Source organism: Erythranthe guttata, chromosome 9 (assembly GCF_056151865.1).
Source record: "Erythranthe guttata isolate IM_541 chromosome 9, IM_541, whole genome shotgun sequence".
Lineage (NCBI taxonomy): Eukaryota > Viridiplantae > Streptophyta > Magnoliopsida > Lamiales > Phrymaceae > Erythranthe > Erythranthe guttata.
The window spans coordinates 14402781-14418249 of NC_142541.1; the positions used below are offsets into that span (position 1 = coordinate 14402781).

The 15469-nt window shown below is 34.0% G+C and overlaps 2 protein-coding genes across 2 annotated transcripts; one reads left to right on the plus strand and one right to left on the minus strand.

Annotated features, from left to right (window-relative positions):
- Positions 1-2909: 2909 nt before the first annotated feature.
- On the plus strand, positions 2910-6824 carry LOC105975498 (uncharacterized). Its single transcript, XM_088823032.1, has 10 exons — positions 2910-3035; positions 3139-3259; positions 3339-3520; positions 4136-4317; positions 4399-4683; positions 4773-4831; positions 4929-4965; positions 5043-5114; positions 5240-5570; positions 6243-6824. The coding sequence occupies exons 2-10, from the start codon at positions 3166-3168 to the stop codon at positions 6594-6596; spliced, it is 1596 nt and encodes a 531-aa protein (XP_088679158.1). The 5' UTR covers positions 2910-3035; positions 3139-3165; the 3' UTR covers positions 6597-6824.
- Positions 6825-8940: 2116 nt separating this feature from the next.
- LOC105976137 (uncharacterized) lies at positions 8941-12685 on the minus strand. The gene is made up of 3 exons (XM_013001432.2): positions 12626-12685; positions 12388-12423; positions 8941-11902 (listed from the first exon to the last, which is right to left on the minus strand). Exon 3 carries the CDS (start codon positions 11899-11901, stop codon positions 11575-11577), a length of 327 nt encoding a protein of 108 aa, XP_012856886.1. The 5' UTR covers position 11902; positions 12388-12423; positions 12626-12685; the 3' UTR covers positions 8941-11574.
- Between the last annotated feature and the right edge of the window lie 2784 nt (positions 12686-15469).

Below are 15469 nucleotides of genomic sequence, written 5' to 3' on the forward strand. Positions count from 1 at the left end.
CAAAACAAGTACAAATTAGAGAACATTCCACATAATCTAAAAGATTTTGTTGAATTTGTCATTATAAAGGTGGACGTGTAAAAAGATTCATAGTTGAGGGGTGATTGTAACTACCAAAACAAGAAGAATTTTTTCGATATTTGACCTTGCCTCGTGGGGTGGCCATAATTTTCATTTTATTTTGGCAAAGATATATTTTGCAATTTTTTTGTCCAGTAAGAATGTAATGTTAATTTTTATTTTGAAAATATAAATATTTTATTGTCGAAGTCAAATCATGTTTAAAGTGTTTTTTTATGCATAATTCGAAAAGCAACTTTAATTGGGGATGTTTTCTTTTATACTATAACGGTCAAACTATATTTGAAAAAAACTTATAAGTTTCATTAGTGTTTTGGAAATCCTTTTGAAAAGTTCAACAAATATAGTTTCATTTTAAGGAATAATTGGAAGAATATAAAAAACATTAGCAAACATTATTAGAAATTGAACATTATTTTGTCTACATGAATACTTCACCATTGCATTAATGACAATAACTCGAACAACTCAATAGTCAAAATTTGTTCAAATAGTAACAACTAACAACTTATTAGCCCTAAAAAAAACTTAAATCTTAATTAAGGGACTCCTAGTCACCTTTTGCCATGTTTTATTGAATTCGGGCCCCCCCTAATCATGATTTGCTATAGGTTTCTTTCCTTTGCTATATATACATAATTGACATGGTCAAACTCAAATCAATGCATATGGTTACATATTTAGTTATTTTCAAGTACTAAATTATATGTTGTAGATTGAGGTTGGACGATTATGTATTGTCTATTTGACTAAGCTTATTCTAAATAGTTGATACACTCTTATGTTTTTTATAAGTTGTTTTAAGAGCTGATGAACTGTTACGTTTTATTTTTTTAATTAATTTTTAAAGTGTTTGGATAATAAACCCATAAACTATTGTTAACGTGGTCTTAAATACTTTCAATCAGCTTTTTTTTTTTTTTGAAATTTTAAGATCTTTATACAAAAATCACGAAACACTTTCAAAGAGCTTATGAGCTCTAAAATATGCATAATCTCTTTTTAGCATCTTATAAGCTTAATCAATCACAAACTTATAGTCGACTTTGGAGCTCGAGTGCAGTGATCCATCGCATTTCAGATAAATTTCTCGATTTTGAGCGTTGCGAATTTTGAGTCCCATGTTATATATATAAATGTAATTAATCTATGGATTGATTATGATAGAGTGATGCCAATTTATTTTCATAAAACATACTTAACACTAATTTTAGTCAAATGGCAATTTGGAGTTTGATAATGTGAAGGAAAACGTCCGAAGGCAAATTTAACGCCGTTCTGCCATTAGTACATATTCTATTGTATAGACAGCTAGCTAGCCGTTACTTGTAACACCAATTCAAAGCTCATGACGTGAAATATTCAATTTAATTCATTTAAATAATGCTATAAGTAATAATTAAATGAAATACAACTCTAATAATTTAATCAAAAATAATTCATAGCAAACATTTCAAAAAAAATATATATAAAAATTAAAAAACTATTTTTTCTATTATTAACTTCAAATCCCGCAAATTGGAATAATAAAATTTGATTTAAATAATAAAAATAGATTTCCTTTTTTAATTGTTTCCTTATTTAATTTAGGGTGAAATACAAAAACACCCCTGTACTATGGAGTTTGTATCAAATACCCCCATGTACTACACATAAATACAAAACCCCCCTCACATTACATTTTTTTCAAAATATGATGAAAATACCCCTGCTTAGCCTATAAATTAAATGGTTTGTTTGAGTCATTTTCCACTATATTTTTAATATTTTCGGTCAATTTTACTTGGGAAATTTTGATATTTGTATTTTTTTTTCTACAAAACATTAAATTACTTAGTTTTTTTTTCTCAATAAAACCTTTTATTTTCTTCCGGCAGTTCAAATTCTCAACAATCATAGGATTGTAAAGATGTTTGTAATCTTATGATGTTTGAACCACCGGAAGACATTTAAGAAAAAAAATGAAGAAACTCAAAATGACAAAAATAAAAGGTTTTTATCATAAAATTAAAAAAATATAAGCAATTAGATGTTTTGGAGAAAAAAATATAAATACCAAAATTTTCCACGTAAAATTGACTGAAAATGGCTCAAACATACCCTTATATATATATAAATGCTTGAGTAGGGGTATTTTCGTCATATTTTGAAAAAAATGTAATGTGGGGGGGTTTTTTGTATTTATGTGTAGTACAGGGGGGGTATTTGATACAAACTCCATAGTACAGGGGTGTTTTTGTATTTAACCCTTTAATTTATTGGGTAAATTACAACCACCCCCAAGGTATTGTCAATTTACAAAAAAACCCTATTGTTTGGATAATTACATCTACTTCCCCTCAGCTATGATTTTTTTCCTTACACCCCACCGTTATGGTGTCAAATCCAACATAATCATCTAGATTTCGTGAAATGTGCTCTTGTTTGTACTCGTTTTGTGTGAAAATACAGAGTTTCTGATGCACCACAATCTGATATATACAAGCTTAAAAACACTTATAATGATCATCTTGCTTCAAAATGTGTAGTTCGAATCGGATAAAACGGGTACAAAAGTGATAATAATCCATATAATCTCGAATTAAAATTCGACGAAATTTGAAACCGCAAAGGTGGACGTGTAAAAAGATTTATAGTTGAAGGGTGATTGGGGTGGTTTTTGTAATTTACCCTAATTTGTTTGACGCTTAACACAAAAGTTAAGTGGGGCCATAGAATCCAAAACGCGGCATCGACACCGAGGTTTTCACCCCCACCACCCCCACGTCTTTTTCACTCTTTTGCACTACACACACATTTTACACATATATATATATAATTAAAAAATATCTCTCTATATGTGTATATATATATATACATACAGAAATGTTTGTATCTATATCATCCTCCATTGACGCTTAAAAGTTAAAACCACCCTCCGTCGTCTACCCAACCCGAAAGAGAGCTTCCAACAGGTCGAATATACACACACACCTATAGATACATATATTTATATCTATCTATATATATTTATATATGTATTTCAGCCTCTGTAAATTGAATTAGTACGCATTTCAGGGGCGACGAGTTTGAGAAGAGAAGAAGATGATGTTTCGCGTGAAGACCAAACCCTCATTTTCTTCTTCGTTGATTCTGGCAATCTTAATTGTCGTGCTTCTCTCATATTTTCCGGCGCCCGGTAAAAATCAATTTCGCCGATAATTTCAATAGGGTTTACTTTTTTTCGAATTTTAATTTGATTTTGTTTTAATTCGCAGGAGCGGCGGATGGGGTTGAACAAAACGGCGTCGTATCGTGGCCAGCTCGGAGGTCTGTTTTGGACGGCGGAAATACGACGTCGTTAGTATTGGCTAAGGAGAGAACGCGTCGAAAAGACCCACTTAACGATAACCGTTACTACACCGGCGGGTGGAATATTAGCAGTGAGAATTATTTTGCTGTAAGTTTTTCTTTTTTAATTTGTTCCGATTTTGCCCCTTTAATGGTTTCCTGCATAATTTGGGGATGTTTCTTAAATGTTGCCTTAAATTTTGATTTAATTTCTTGGCTTTCCTCTTAGCTTTGACTTGAATTAATATTTACAGAACAAGAATTTTTAAGAGCTGTGATAAAATATATTAAATTGGTAATTTTTTTTTTAAATTCTTTTTTGAATCAAATGAAATTATCTATAATTGATGGTTGTGTGGTCCTTTCAAAAAATGAGGTATGTTGGTAGAATTAGTCGGAGTTGACTTCGTGCCACTCTGTCATCTCCTTCAACTGTTTTTCTTTTTTTCGATTTCTTGAGACTTTCGAGAATATGCTCTTCTGTTTTCTGCTGTTTGATGCCTTCGACAAACGTGTTAAATGATTTTACGGATCGAATTTTATTATTAAAATACAATGGAATTTTTCGAATTGTTGCGACTTTCGAGAATATACTTGTGCAGAAAATGCTCGATTAATTGAAGTTTTTTTCACAGTTGTTTCATGGGAACTTTGTGTAATAATTTAAAACCAATTGAAAATCAAATAATAAGAATTTTCATTTTGTATATTTAAAAAATTGCAGTCTGTGGTTTATACTGGATCCACTCTCTTCTTTATCGCTGCAATCTGGTTCGTTGGATTCGGGATTTTCTTGCTGGTCGTTAGTATGTACGTTTGCTGCTGCAGAAGTCGCCCTTACGGATATTCTCGATTCGCCTATGCACTGTCTCTAATATTGCTCATGTTATTTACGATTTCTGCCATGTAAGCCTTGCCTTTTTTTTCGTTTTTATTTTCCGGTTATTTCAAATCCCATCTCTGATTTTTTCCTTTTTCGTGCATTAGGATTGGTTCTGCTGTTCTATTTACCGGACAAGCCAAGTTCCACGACAGTGTAAAAACTACATTGGACTACGTTCTTGGACAAGCCGATTCCACTGTGGGTGGTCTGAAAAACGTGTCGAATTATCTTAGTGCTGCTAAGAAAGTTGGAGTTGACCAAGTTTTTCTCCCTCAAGACGTGCAGAACAATATCGACAAAGTCAACACCTTGATTACCTCCTCTGCAAACACGCTCGATAGTGCGACGAAGAATAATAAAGATGATATATTCCGCTATTTGGATGCTGTGTAAGTATTTTTAAAAACTCAAGCAATTATCATTGCATATGAATATGCAAAAATGAATTTAACGAGCGTTCTTTAAAATACTTACGCAGGGGGTTAATTCTCATTATAGTAGCGGCTGTAATGCTTGGGCTGGCTTTACTCGGTTTCTGTAAGTCTATGCCGATTCTTTCACCCGTGATACTTAAAAATCAAAATTACATTTTGATAAATTTATCAATTGTTTTTTTCTTCTTAATTTATTGCAGTGTTATCTATTACGGGCCTGCAGTGTCTCGTGTACATGTGAGTAGGACATTATCTTTTGTGGGTATTTTATTTATTTATTTATTATTGTAAATTCTTACGTGAATTGTTTGCAGATTGGTCGTCCTTGGTTGGATTCTCGTTGCAATCACTTTCATCTTATGCGGCGTTTTTCTTGTTCTGCACAAGTAAGTTTCTACTATGTGAAGAAACACTTCTTGCGTAATTTTTTTTATATTTTTTTTTCTCTATTTCTCTTGAAAATAATTCTCTTCAGCCATATTTATATTTATTTTTATTTTTAATTTTGAAGTGTGATGGGAGATACGTGCGTGGCGATGGGCGACTGGGTAAATAATCCGACAGCTCATACAGCACTGGACGATATTATCCCCTGCGTTGACCCAAACACTGCTCAAGAAGTACTGTCGTCGAGCAAAGAGGTCACCTCTCAAATGGTTCTGCTTGTGAACGGGATAATTGCGAATGTATCTAACCGTGATAATATCCCACCTGGCGCTGGTGCGTTGTACTACAATCAATCTGGTCCGTTGGTTCCTCTCCTATGCAATCCCTACAATTCGGACAGGTCAAATCGGGGAATATGCGCAACTGGTGAAGTTGGCTTAAACAACGCAACACAGGTAAGTAAAATGGCTTTTAAATTACGAGTTTATTGCATTCAGTGCATCTCTGTTATATCGAACTGTTAAAAAACATCTACGTGTTATAAATATTTGCAAAAAGAACCCTAAGTTGCGTTGTTTTAGCCGACGACTCCCTAAATGATGCGTTTTTAGGTGTAGTTTGCTAATAAAATTGAATAGTTGGGGTTCTTTTTTCTAATTAGAGTAAAAACCGGGGTGCTTAATGCAATTAAATCCTTTAAACTGCTCTATTTATAAAACACTATATAGTATTCAGACAACGACTAAGGCCTTGTTTGGTTCCTAAGATAAGATTAAATAATCTTATGAAAACACTACTGTGTTAAATATAATATTACTATTAGCTAAGATTAGAGCCATTTTTTCAACAATTGCGGATCAGCCCGAAATATTTATTGAGCTAACCGAACATCCTATACTATCCAATTATTTAATTAATCATAGCTAACCTTACCAACCAAACGAGGCCTAAGGGTTAAATTGCCTAATCAAAATCCGGGATCCTCTTTTTTTCTTTTTTTTTTAATCATGGGCTCAAAACATAAACCACAAATGTTTGACAGACATTGATTATATTGTCTATAAAGTCCGATCCTAGTTCCCAAACAAAGCCTAATGATACGTGCAATTATGTTGTGGTGATTGTAGGTCTGGAGGAATTACGAGTGCCGAGTTTCAGACCAGAACATCTGCACGACAGTGGGGCGTTTGACACCTGGCCTGTACGATCAAATGAGTGGGGCCGTCAATGTGAGTTACGGGCTTGATCAATACGGCCCGTTTCTGACAAACCTAGTTGACTGCTCGTTTCTTCGAGAGGCTTTCAGTACAATACACAAAGACAATTGCCCCAATCTAAGGCTTTATAGCCGTTGGGTTTACATCGGTCTTGCTATGGTTTCGTCTGCCGTTATGCTCTCTCTCATTCTTTGGGTGCTTTATGCGAGGGAGAGAAGGCACCGGAAATATACGAAGCTCGTCGATGCCACGTCAGCACCATGAGCAATTCTTGATTTTTTTTTTTAATGAAGTGATGTTTGTCTAGTCTTGGAGACAGTTGGTTGGTGGTTTTTGGAATATGATTGTGTATATAATTTGTTTACACGGTTGTTTAGGTTTCTTTTGAGATTCTTTTTAGCTTGATGCTTATTTTATTTTATTTTGTTTTTTTAAGTAGTTTGATTGTAATTAGAGATTTACAATCACCGATTTATATTTAAAAATTACTATTATATTTATAATTATAAAAGTAAATAGGATTCAAACATTTATTGCAATTTGCCAATTGCAATAATTGGTAAAAGTGGATGGATTCAAAATCAAGAACAAAGATCAAGCCCTCATATACTTCAAACTATTTTCGTGAAATTAATTTGGTTACAATTTTATCATTTGTTCAAATTGGATGGTTTGAATTGATTGTAATTTACTTCATCTTTTTTTTTTAGGTGACCTTTATCAAGAAAAAATCATTTTATATTTAGTGTTATTTCTATAAATTTAATGTAGGAGAAATTTGTAAAGACATATTACTCAAGTAAGAATTCCCTTAAATGATAGAAGATATTACACTCCAATCAATTTCATTAAATTACGCGCCATCTACGTTAAAACCATGTTTGGTTTATGGATTTCGAAATTAGTAAAAATGAAATCGAAGAATTAATAAATTTCTGGTATATTCAGTTCCTAAGTTTATTTCTTTTCCAAATATGATTTGACTGGTACAATACAAAAAATAAAAAGTTAACTATTACAGTAAAAATGTATTTTTCTTGTTTTAATCACATTTTTTTTCTTCCCAGATCATTCTACTTAATATTAATTTTACCTAATTTTCTCATCTTTTCATATAACAATATTCAAATAAAGTCCAAACGTCACTTATACCTAAAAAAATAAAAATAAAAACTAATAGAGTTAAAAAAAAAAAAATAGAAATAGCCAAAAGAAAGCATTGCTGGATTAGCAACGAATGCATGCTTGACAACACCCAAATCTGCCAAAAGTAAAAAAACCTCACTATGTGTTGCTTTCTCACACGTTACTCCACCCCCACCCACATACCCCCCACCCCGCACCACCCCCCCGCCCCCCCCCCCCCCCCCACTCCTTATCCCCTCGATTTTGTGACCCATATTTTGTCTCTTTTCTTTGACTCCCAACCGCTTCAAATATTATTATTATTATTATTTAATAAGGAGCAATTTACTAATTATCTCTTAATTCAATTGTATCCTTATTAAATTTTAATTAGCTCAATTTAATTCTAGATATACAATTACAATCCAATTCATTAAACTCAATATCGGGTGCACTAATTAATTACCCAAAATTCAAATTATATAAAAAAATAATAATAAAAATTTGTGACACTAAATTTGTTATGTTCATAAATATTTAATTACATTTAAAGAAAAAAAAAATCAGATTGAAAAAGAATCCGAATCGGTACTACTATATAATCCCCACCGTTAAGTCTTCCCACTTTATTCACCAAACAAAACACACACATATTATATATATACACACACACAATCACACACACACACACACACACACACACACTAATTAATGGGTTCAAGAAATTGTGAATCTCCGACTACTCCGCGTGCATGTCTATGCTCGCCGACGTCCCACCCGGGTTCGTTCCGGTGCAGCCTCCACCGGAGCTCCGGCAGCCCGGCCCGTGTACCCGACCCGAAAACCCAGAAGAAGCGGGTCTTGGATCCGTTAAGGAAAGTGGGGATTGTGAAAGCGTTTCTCATGCAGTTGATAAAGCCTTCGAAGCATCATCTTCAGAGGAGGAGGAATTTTCAGCCAAAACCCACCAGATTTTGTAATAATTCCGTTGTTGTTTCTTGATTTTCAATTTTAATTCCATTTTTTTTCAAGGTTTATTCTGTAAATATTTTTTTTTTTCTATTTGGAAATTTCGAACAATAAAATATTGGGAACGAAATAAAATCATTGTGATTTGTGATGCTCTGATAGTCTGATATTGGATTTTTTTTTCTTTTGATTTGTTACTGCGAAATGAATGCCGAAAAAGATTGAAGAAAAAATGACCTAATTATTTTCTCTCTCTCTCTATATATATATATATTACAACCTCCATAAATTAATAATCTTGCTTAAATAATAATTTTTTCTGGATCCGATTCGGTGTAAACATACTGAATTATTAGTTCGATAATTTAATATTTTGTTAAATTAATAGGACGTTGTTAGTCCCGAATTTATTAATTTATAGGAATTTAACTGCATTTGGTATTCGGTAAAAACCGAATTACCGGTTCGAGATCCAGTACATGTCAAATAGAATTATACGAAGAAGTTTATAATAAAATCTTGAATCTTGTGATAAAATAAATCCAATCTAAATATGTTCAAGACTATATATAGTTATTAAACTAGCAACATCGATATTGGGAACTTATGAATAAGAAGAAAAAAAATGAAAAAAAGGAATTATATAAATATAGAATTAAAGAAGTGAAATGATTTAAAGCATAACTTTAATCCTAAACAAGTAAGATTAATTCTTGCATTGTAGATGACGAAGATGTGGTGTAAGAACACGGTTTTCGACCCAAGCGGTCACCGATGTGTAACCGGCGACACAAGGCGGCAACAACGAAGTTGTGCCCTTATCTTCCAAGTCAAACATATAGAGAGATCTCTTATATAAGTCCGTATAATATATCGAATTAGCCTTTACTTTGTCCGAAGAGAGACAACAAAACCCACCACCGTCGTGACTTAGAAAAATTGCTCGTTCGTCTATAGAATCCAGTTCCACGCACTTCATCTGACGCAAATCTATTTGGAAAACTCTAAAGTCCAACCTATCGTCGGTATATTTGCACGAGTATAATTTTTGAACTAGAAGGAGTTCGACATTACTGCCACTGTCGCCTCCGCATAATTTTGGTGACTCAATCATCCATATGATGTTATAATATGGTGTTGAAAAGTCAACCGCTAACTCTGGAATGCGCCAAGGCTCATCCACCGTCATTATTGGCCTGAACTCGAGAGTTTTGCCCACAAAATGTATAGTTACAAACAGATTACAAGGGATCAACAAATCCGTAAATCTTACCTTGAAATGACCCTACCACCCTCAGTTTGCTCACTTTGCCATTGTCTTCTACTTTATATTCGTGGGAATACTCTTCGTCTCCAACTCGACAAAAGGATTGCTCCAACGTAGAAGCGGAATTGAACAAGACGTGGCAATCAAGTTCGGTGGGTGGCAGGGTTATAACTTGAGCCACTCCCAATCCCCGAGCGACCATAGGAGTCGATCTCAATGGACTTCATTAGTGCCTTGCCGACATCCGAGGGATCCGGATCTATCATGGTGGTGATAGATCGCTTTTCAAAATACGGGACGTTCATAGCTTACCCGAGGGATTGCACTGCGGAGGAGGCAGCCCGGTTCTTTTTCAAGAACGTCGTCAAGTATTGGGGATTACCGAGGAGCATTATAAGTGATCGAGACCCCCGCTTCACGGGACGACTATGGACGGAGCTTTTCAAACTTTTGGGGTCCGAACTTTGCTTCTCGACGAGTTTCCATCCCCAAACCGACGGGCAAATGGAGAGGTGAACGCCCTACTTGAGTGCTACTTACGACACTTCATTGGAGCCAATCAAAAGGATTGGGCGAAGCTCCTCGACGTGGCTCAATTTTCTTACAACTTGCAACGGAGTGAAGCCACGGGGAGGAGTCCATTCGAGCTTGCAACGGGACAACAACCGCATACGCCGCACACTTTGGCTACGACAACCGATGGAAGAAGTCCCGGAGCATTGAAGATGGCTAAGTCGTGGGAGGAACAAGCCGACTTAGCCCGGGCGTGCCTTGAGAAGGCTAGGCGACGAATGAAGAAATGGGCGGACGACAAACGGCGACCACGGGAATTCGACATTGGGGCCCAAGTGATGGTGAAACTATTGCCCCAACAATTCAAGGCATTGCGGAGCATGCACAAGGAACTTGTGTGGAGGTACGAATGACCATTCCCGGTGATCGCCAAAGTCGGCAAAGTTTCGTATCGCCTAGAACTTCCAAGTTCTTTGAAAATCCACCCAGTCTTCCATGTGAGTATGTTGAAGCCATATTACGAGGACAAGGAAGATCCGAGCCGAGGAGAGTCACACCGAGCATCACCAATCATGACTAAGTCATATGATAAGGAGATCGAGGAAGTGCTCGGCCGACAACTAAAGCGACGTAGGGGTGTTCTACCGAGTATCCAATATCTCATCAAATGGAAGGGACTACCCGAGTCCGAGGCAACGTGGGAGACTAAGGAAGACTTGTGGCAATTTCAAGATCGTCTCCACTTGTTCGAGGCAACGAGGACGTCGCCGGATTAGGCGGGGGAAGATGTCACGACCCGCTAGTTTTGGCCCAACCTCTTGCCAGTTTCCCTTGGGTTGGGAGGTTAGGAAGCCCAAGATTTAGCCCAAATAGGGTTAGGCCCAAGAGTGGCCCAAATGTATAGAGAAGTAGAGATTCTTGGAGGATTCTAGAACCCTCTCTTGTAGATATTTTTGTATGAATTCTTTGGAGCGTTCTAGTGAACCACTCCCAACCGTTAGATCAAATAGATCTCGACCGTCCATTAAGGAGGTGGTCTAGTATAAATAGAGGTAGGGTCCTCATTTGTAACCATCAACAAGAATCCAAGAAATCCAACAAGCACTTAAGCAATAAAAGTACTTTCCTACAAACTCTTTTATCTTCTTAAGTTCTTCTTTCGTTTTCCATCACTTAACATTCGCAACACTTTCGGGAGAGGCTGACTTAGCTATCGCGAGGGGCGAGAAGGAGCTAAGGCCGCACGGTTCATTGTTAAGGGAGAGACTGACTTTCGCAACACTTTCGGGAGAGGCTGACTTAGCTATCGCGAGGGGCGAGAAGGAGCTAAGGCCGCACGGTTCATTGTTAAGCGAGAGGCTGACTTAGCTATCGCGAGGGGCGAGAAGGAGCTAAGGCCGCACGGTTCATTGTTAAGGAAACAAGTCCGTGACAGGCAGCTGCTTTCTTGGCACCTGCGTCTCTCCGTGATTTGGTTAGCCACTGGATACGGTTCGAGTCCACTTCCTCAATGTTCTCGTTTACCACTCGAACCGCCGCTGCATTGTTGTCGATTCCACCGCACTTTTTAGAATGACAATCGATGAAGCTTTCGTCTCCGTAAATACTCCTCTCGCAGAAGACGCACTGCGAAGGCACCATCTTGCCTAGGTGGTACAGGCTTTGGTAAATAGGTTGTTTCTCCCTCTTCACCATCCTGAAATTCATATTAATTTGAGTTATCAGATTTTTTTTCTTTTTCTTTTTTTTTTTATACAGATTTATACCTGTAAATCTAAAATCCATATAATCTAATATCTAAAATAAATATTAAAAAATCTGGAATTTGGTCCTCTCTTAGTTGAAAAGACCAAATTACCCCAGGAAACAAAGCAAAAGACCAGAATCCCAATTTTGATTATACCAATTTAAATATTATTCATCTTTTTGGGTTTTAAAGTATATTCTTTAATTCAGTTCAGCATATCATTTTTATCTTAACATATTCTGTACGCATACCTGGAAATCTAAAATTTACAGATTTATCTTCTTCTTCTTTTTCCCTAATTTATTTGATGAATGTACTTATTTACGAATTTGTATCTGTAAATCTGAAATTCATATAATCCAAGATCTAAAATAAATAAATGAATAATCTGGAATTTTAAAATCAACAATGCAAGGGGAAGAATATGTTCTCACTTTGCAGTTTCTGGAGTTGCGTGATCTTGAAGAAACCTGCAACACAGAATTTTTTGAATTAGGTTAAATTTATAATTAGAAATCGAAATGAAAATTGGAATTAGGGAATCTGAAACAGATAATTGATTGTATTAATGAAATCTGAAACAGAGAATTGTGTGTATTAATTAGATTAAACAAGTAATTAAAATATCTTGAAGAGAAATTGAATTTGAAATGAAGAAAGGGTTCTGCTTACTTGATAATTCTTTGATCGCAGAGTGCGCAGTGGGATTTTGTGTCAGGGTTTAACGAAAGTGGGTGTGGGAGATGAATATACTGTTATGAGTTAAAATAATTGCTCAGACCCCCCTTTGAATTGTGTAATTGTTGGAAAAGACTCTATGTTAAACAAATTGGCATTTGCACCCCAATGTTGTGTTTTATAGGGCTCATTGGCCCTTAATGGGATGAACATTTGAACCATTCTCAACCAAACGTAGAAATTCCATGCCCGTGGTTGACCCGTTTATCGTTCCCTTATGTGATACGGGGAAACGAGCACAGGAAAACGGTATATCTCAAACATATGGATACAAGAGCTTGGGGAAATGTGTAAATACGAAAATTATAGGGGTATATTTATAAATATGCTATATAAATATATACATATAAGTTTTTCATACGAATTATTTTTATATATTTTCTTAAAAAAAATATTCGAATTTTTTTTTTTTTATTATCAACTATCAATTTACAATTAATCAGTATATCGTGTAAATAATTAGTGAAGCAATAAAAATATTTAAAAATTTGCTATTCAAACATGTTTCTAAATCGTTAGAAATTGCAAAATGACCTATCCGACTGGTCGTGTCCTCAAGTGTCCGAAACGCGGAAATGTTAAGAAGTTGAAGTTTTCGTGCTACATAGGTGGCTAGCCATCGAACATGTTTTATTTGTATAAATGAATTCGAGTTTATCATACATTTATTTATATATATCAACTCTTAGACTAAAATCGTATTATATATATATATATATATATATATATATATATATATATATATATATATATATATATATATATATATATATATATATATATATATATATATATATGTGTGTGTGTGTGTGTGTGTAATTTTATTATTTGAAAATCAATAGTACTTTTGAATTTATAGAGCAGATGTAAATTGTATTGATACAAATTAATTTATTGATTAATGCAAATTCCCAATTATTTATTGTGCTCGATAAATCAATATTTTTTTTTAAAAAGAGTCCAAAATATATTTAACAAAATAATAATTAAAAAAAAAAGTGTTATTATATCTTATTGAGTGATGACTCATCCTACGTAGTACATGTGAATTTCTTTCAAAAGAACATGTCATGTGGGCTCACGGCCCAATTTAGCATCAATGTTTTTGGTGCCACGTACGTATGTTGCCATATTTTGTGGATTAACAAATTTTATTACTTTTATTTTCTTTTGGGTTATTAATTAAAAAAATAAATTAAAAAAAATTAAACAAATTGTAAAAAGAGGAGATAAAGGTCGAAAATTCATAGCTAGATGTGCTAGGAGGATATAATTCATTTGTTGGTTTAGTAGTGGATCAAATTATATGCTAGATTTACTATGAATAATAGGCAACCGAAAAATGGAAGATAAAAAAAGAATATTAAAAAATTACAAAAACGCCATTAGAATTTCTTAAATCGGGTTTTCCTAGTGTTTATTACTTTTAGATGTAAGATACTCTCATATTGTTAAATCAGTTTATTTTACCGCTACACGAACATTGTTTTCATTCTACAAATATTTCGTTATAATTCTTCATTTTCAAATAATTAAAAAAATAATAAAAATAAATACATAGAAATCGTTCTTATATAATTTCTTGAAATTTGAAAATCGCAATTATGTAAAATAATTAGATCTACCTTATTTTTTTTGGTACTTAAATGTCATTTTCGTAATAATGTATAGGAAATCATAGTGGATGTCATGTCATGATGATGATGACTTGCCAAATACTCACCAATTATCGTGATGCAACAATACACTAAAATAGATTGAAATTCAAGAATCAAAAGATAGGTCCCAAAAGGTGAATATAAATTTAGCTAATATAATTTATTGGATATATATTTATTATAGTTCTATGATTTTATATTTTAAAAATATTTAACTAAATATATATACATAGCTAATATTTAGATTTTCGAGTTGGAGTGGAAATCTCGCGAAAAAATGGTACCACATGCACCGAACATAATGTTAGAGTAAATTACAACCACCCTCCCCAGGTAAAGTGTAATTAACGAAACCCCTTATTTTGTAAAAAATATACCAGCCCCCTGTAGTTTGAAAATTTCTTACAACCACCCTCTACAAAAGGGTGTTAATATAAGATATCAACAAATTGCAGGAAGTAGATTTAAATATATAAAAATGAAGGGTTTTTTGTATATAAAATCTCGTGAAAATGATACCACGTGCATTGTGAATAATGTTAGGGTAAATTACAATCACCTCCCTGGGGTAAAATATAATTAAAGAAACCTCTTATTTAAAAAAAAAAATTACATCCAGCCTCCTGCAATTTGAATTTTTTTTACCTCCAACCCCCTTTAAAAGGGTGTTAATATAAAAAATCTACAGATTAAAGGGGTGAGTTTAAATATATAAAAATGAGGGTTTTTTTAGTAGATAGACCCTAACTAAGGGGGTGATTTTAATTTACCCAATGATGTATGATAGTGTTACATGGTGGTCCATTACAAGTTGCAACCCCCACACAACCCTACAAGAAACAATGACACATTAAAACATTGAATAAATCACAAAATTAATGAGGAAGTCAATTTGATATAAATATATAATACATTAATTCTTGTCGGTTTGAAAATGTTCAATATTGTTAATGTAATATTTGAACCATGTTTGACCTTCTTTAGGGAATATTTTTATAATATTATTTAATTTTAAATAATTAAAAGGAAAAAAATTAAATTATTTGCAACAGATGTGAGCGTGACTGTGCAGTAAATTACTTTCTTAAAATAAAAATAAATTAATTATTTTCTTTTCTTG

Excerpts from the sequence above, each read along its gene's own strand:
- LOC105975498 (XM_088823032.1), top strand. The coding sequence starts at position 3,166 with ATGATGTTTCGCGTGAAGACCAAACCCTCATTTTCTTCTTCGTTGATT. Across the intron at positions 4,684-4,772 it reads TTCCGCTATTTGGATGCTGT|GGGGTTAATTCTCATTATAG; the intron begins GTAAGTATTTTT and ends ATACTTACGCAG. Across the intron at positions 5,115-5,239 it reads GTTTTTCTTGTTCTGCACAA|TGTGATGGGAGATACGTGCG; the intron begins GTAAGTTTCTAC and ends TTAATTTTGAAG.
- LOC105976137 (XM_013001432.2), bottom strand. The coding sequence starts at position 11,901 with ATGGTGAAGAGGGAGAAACAACCTATTTACCAAAGCCTGTACCACCTA.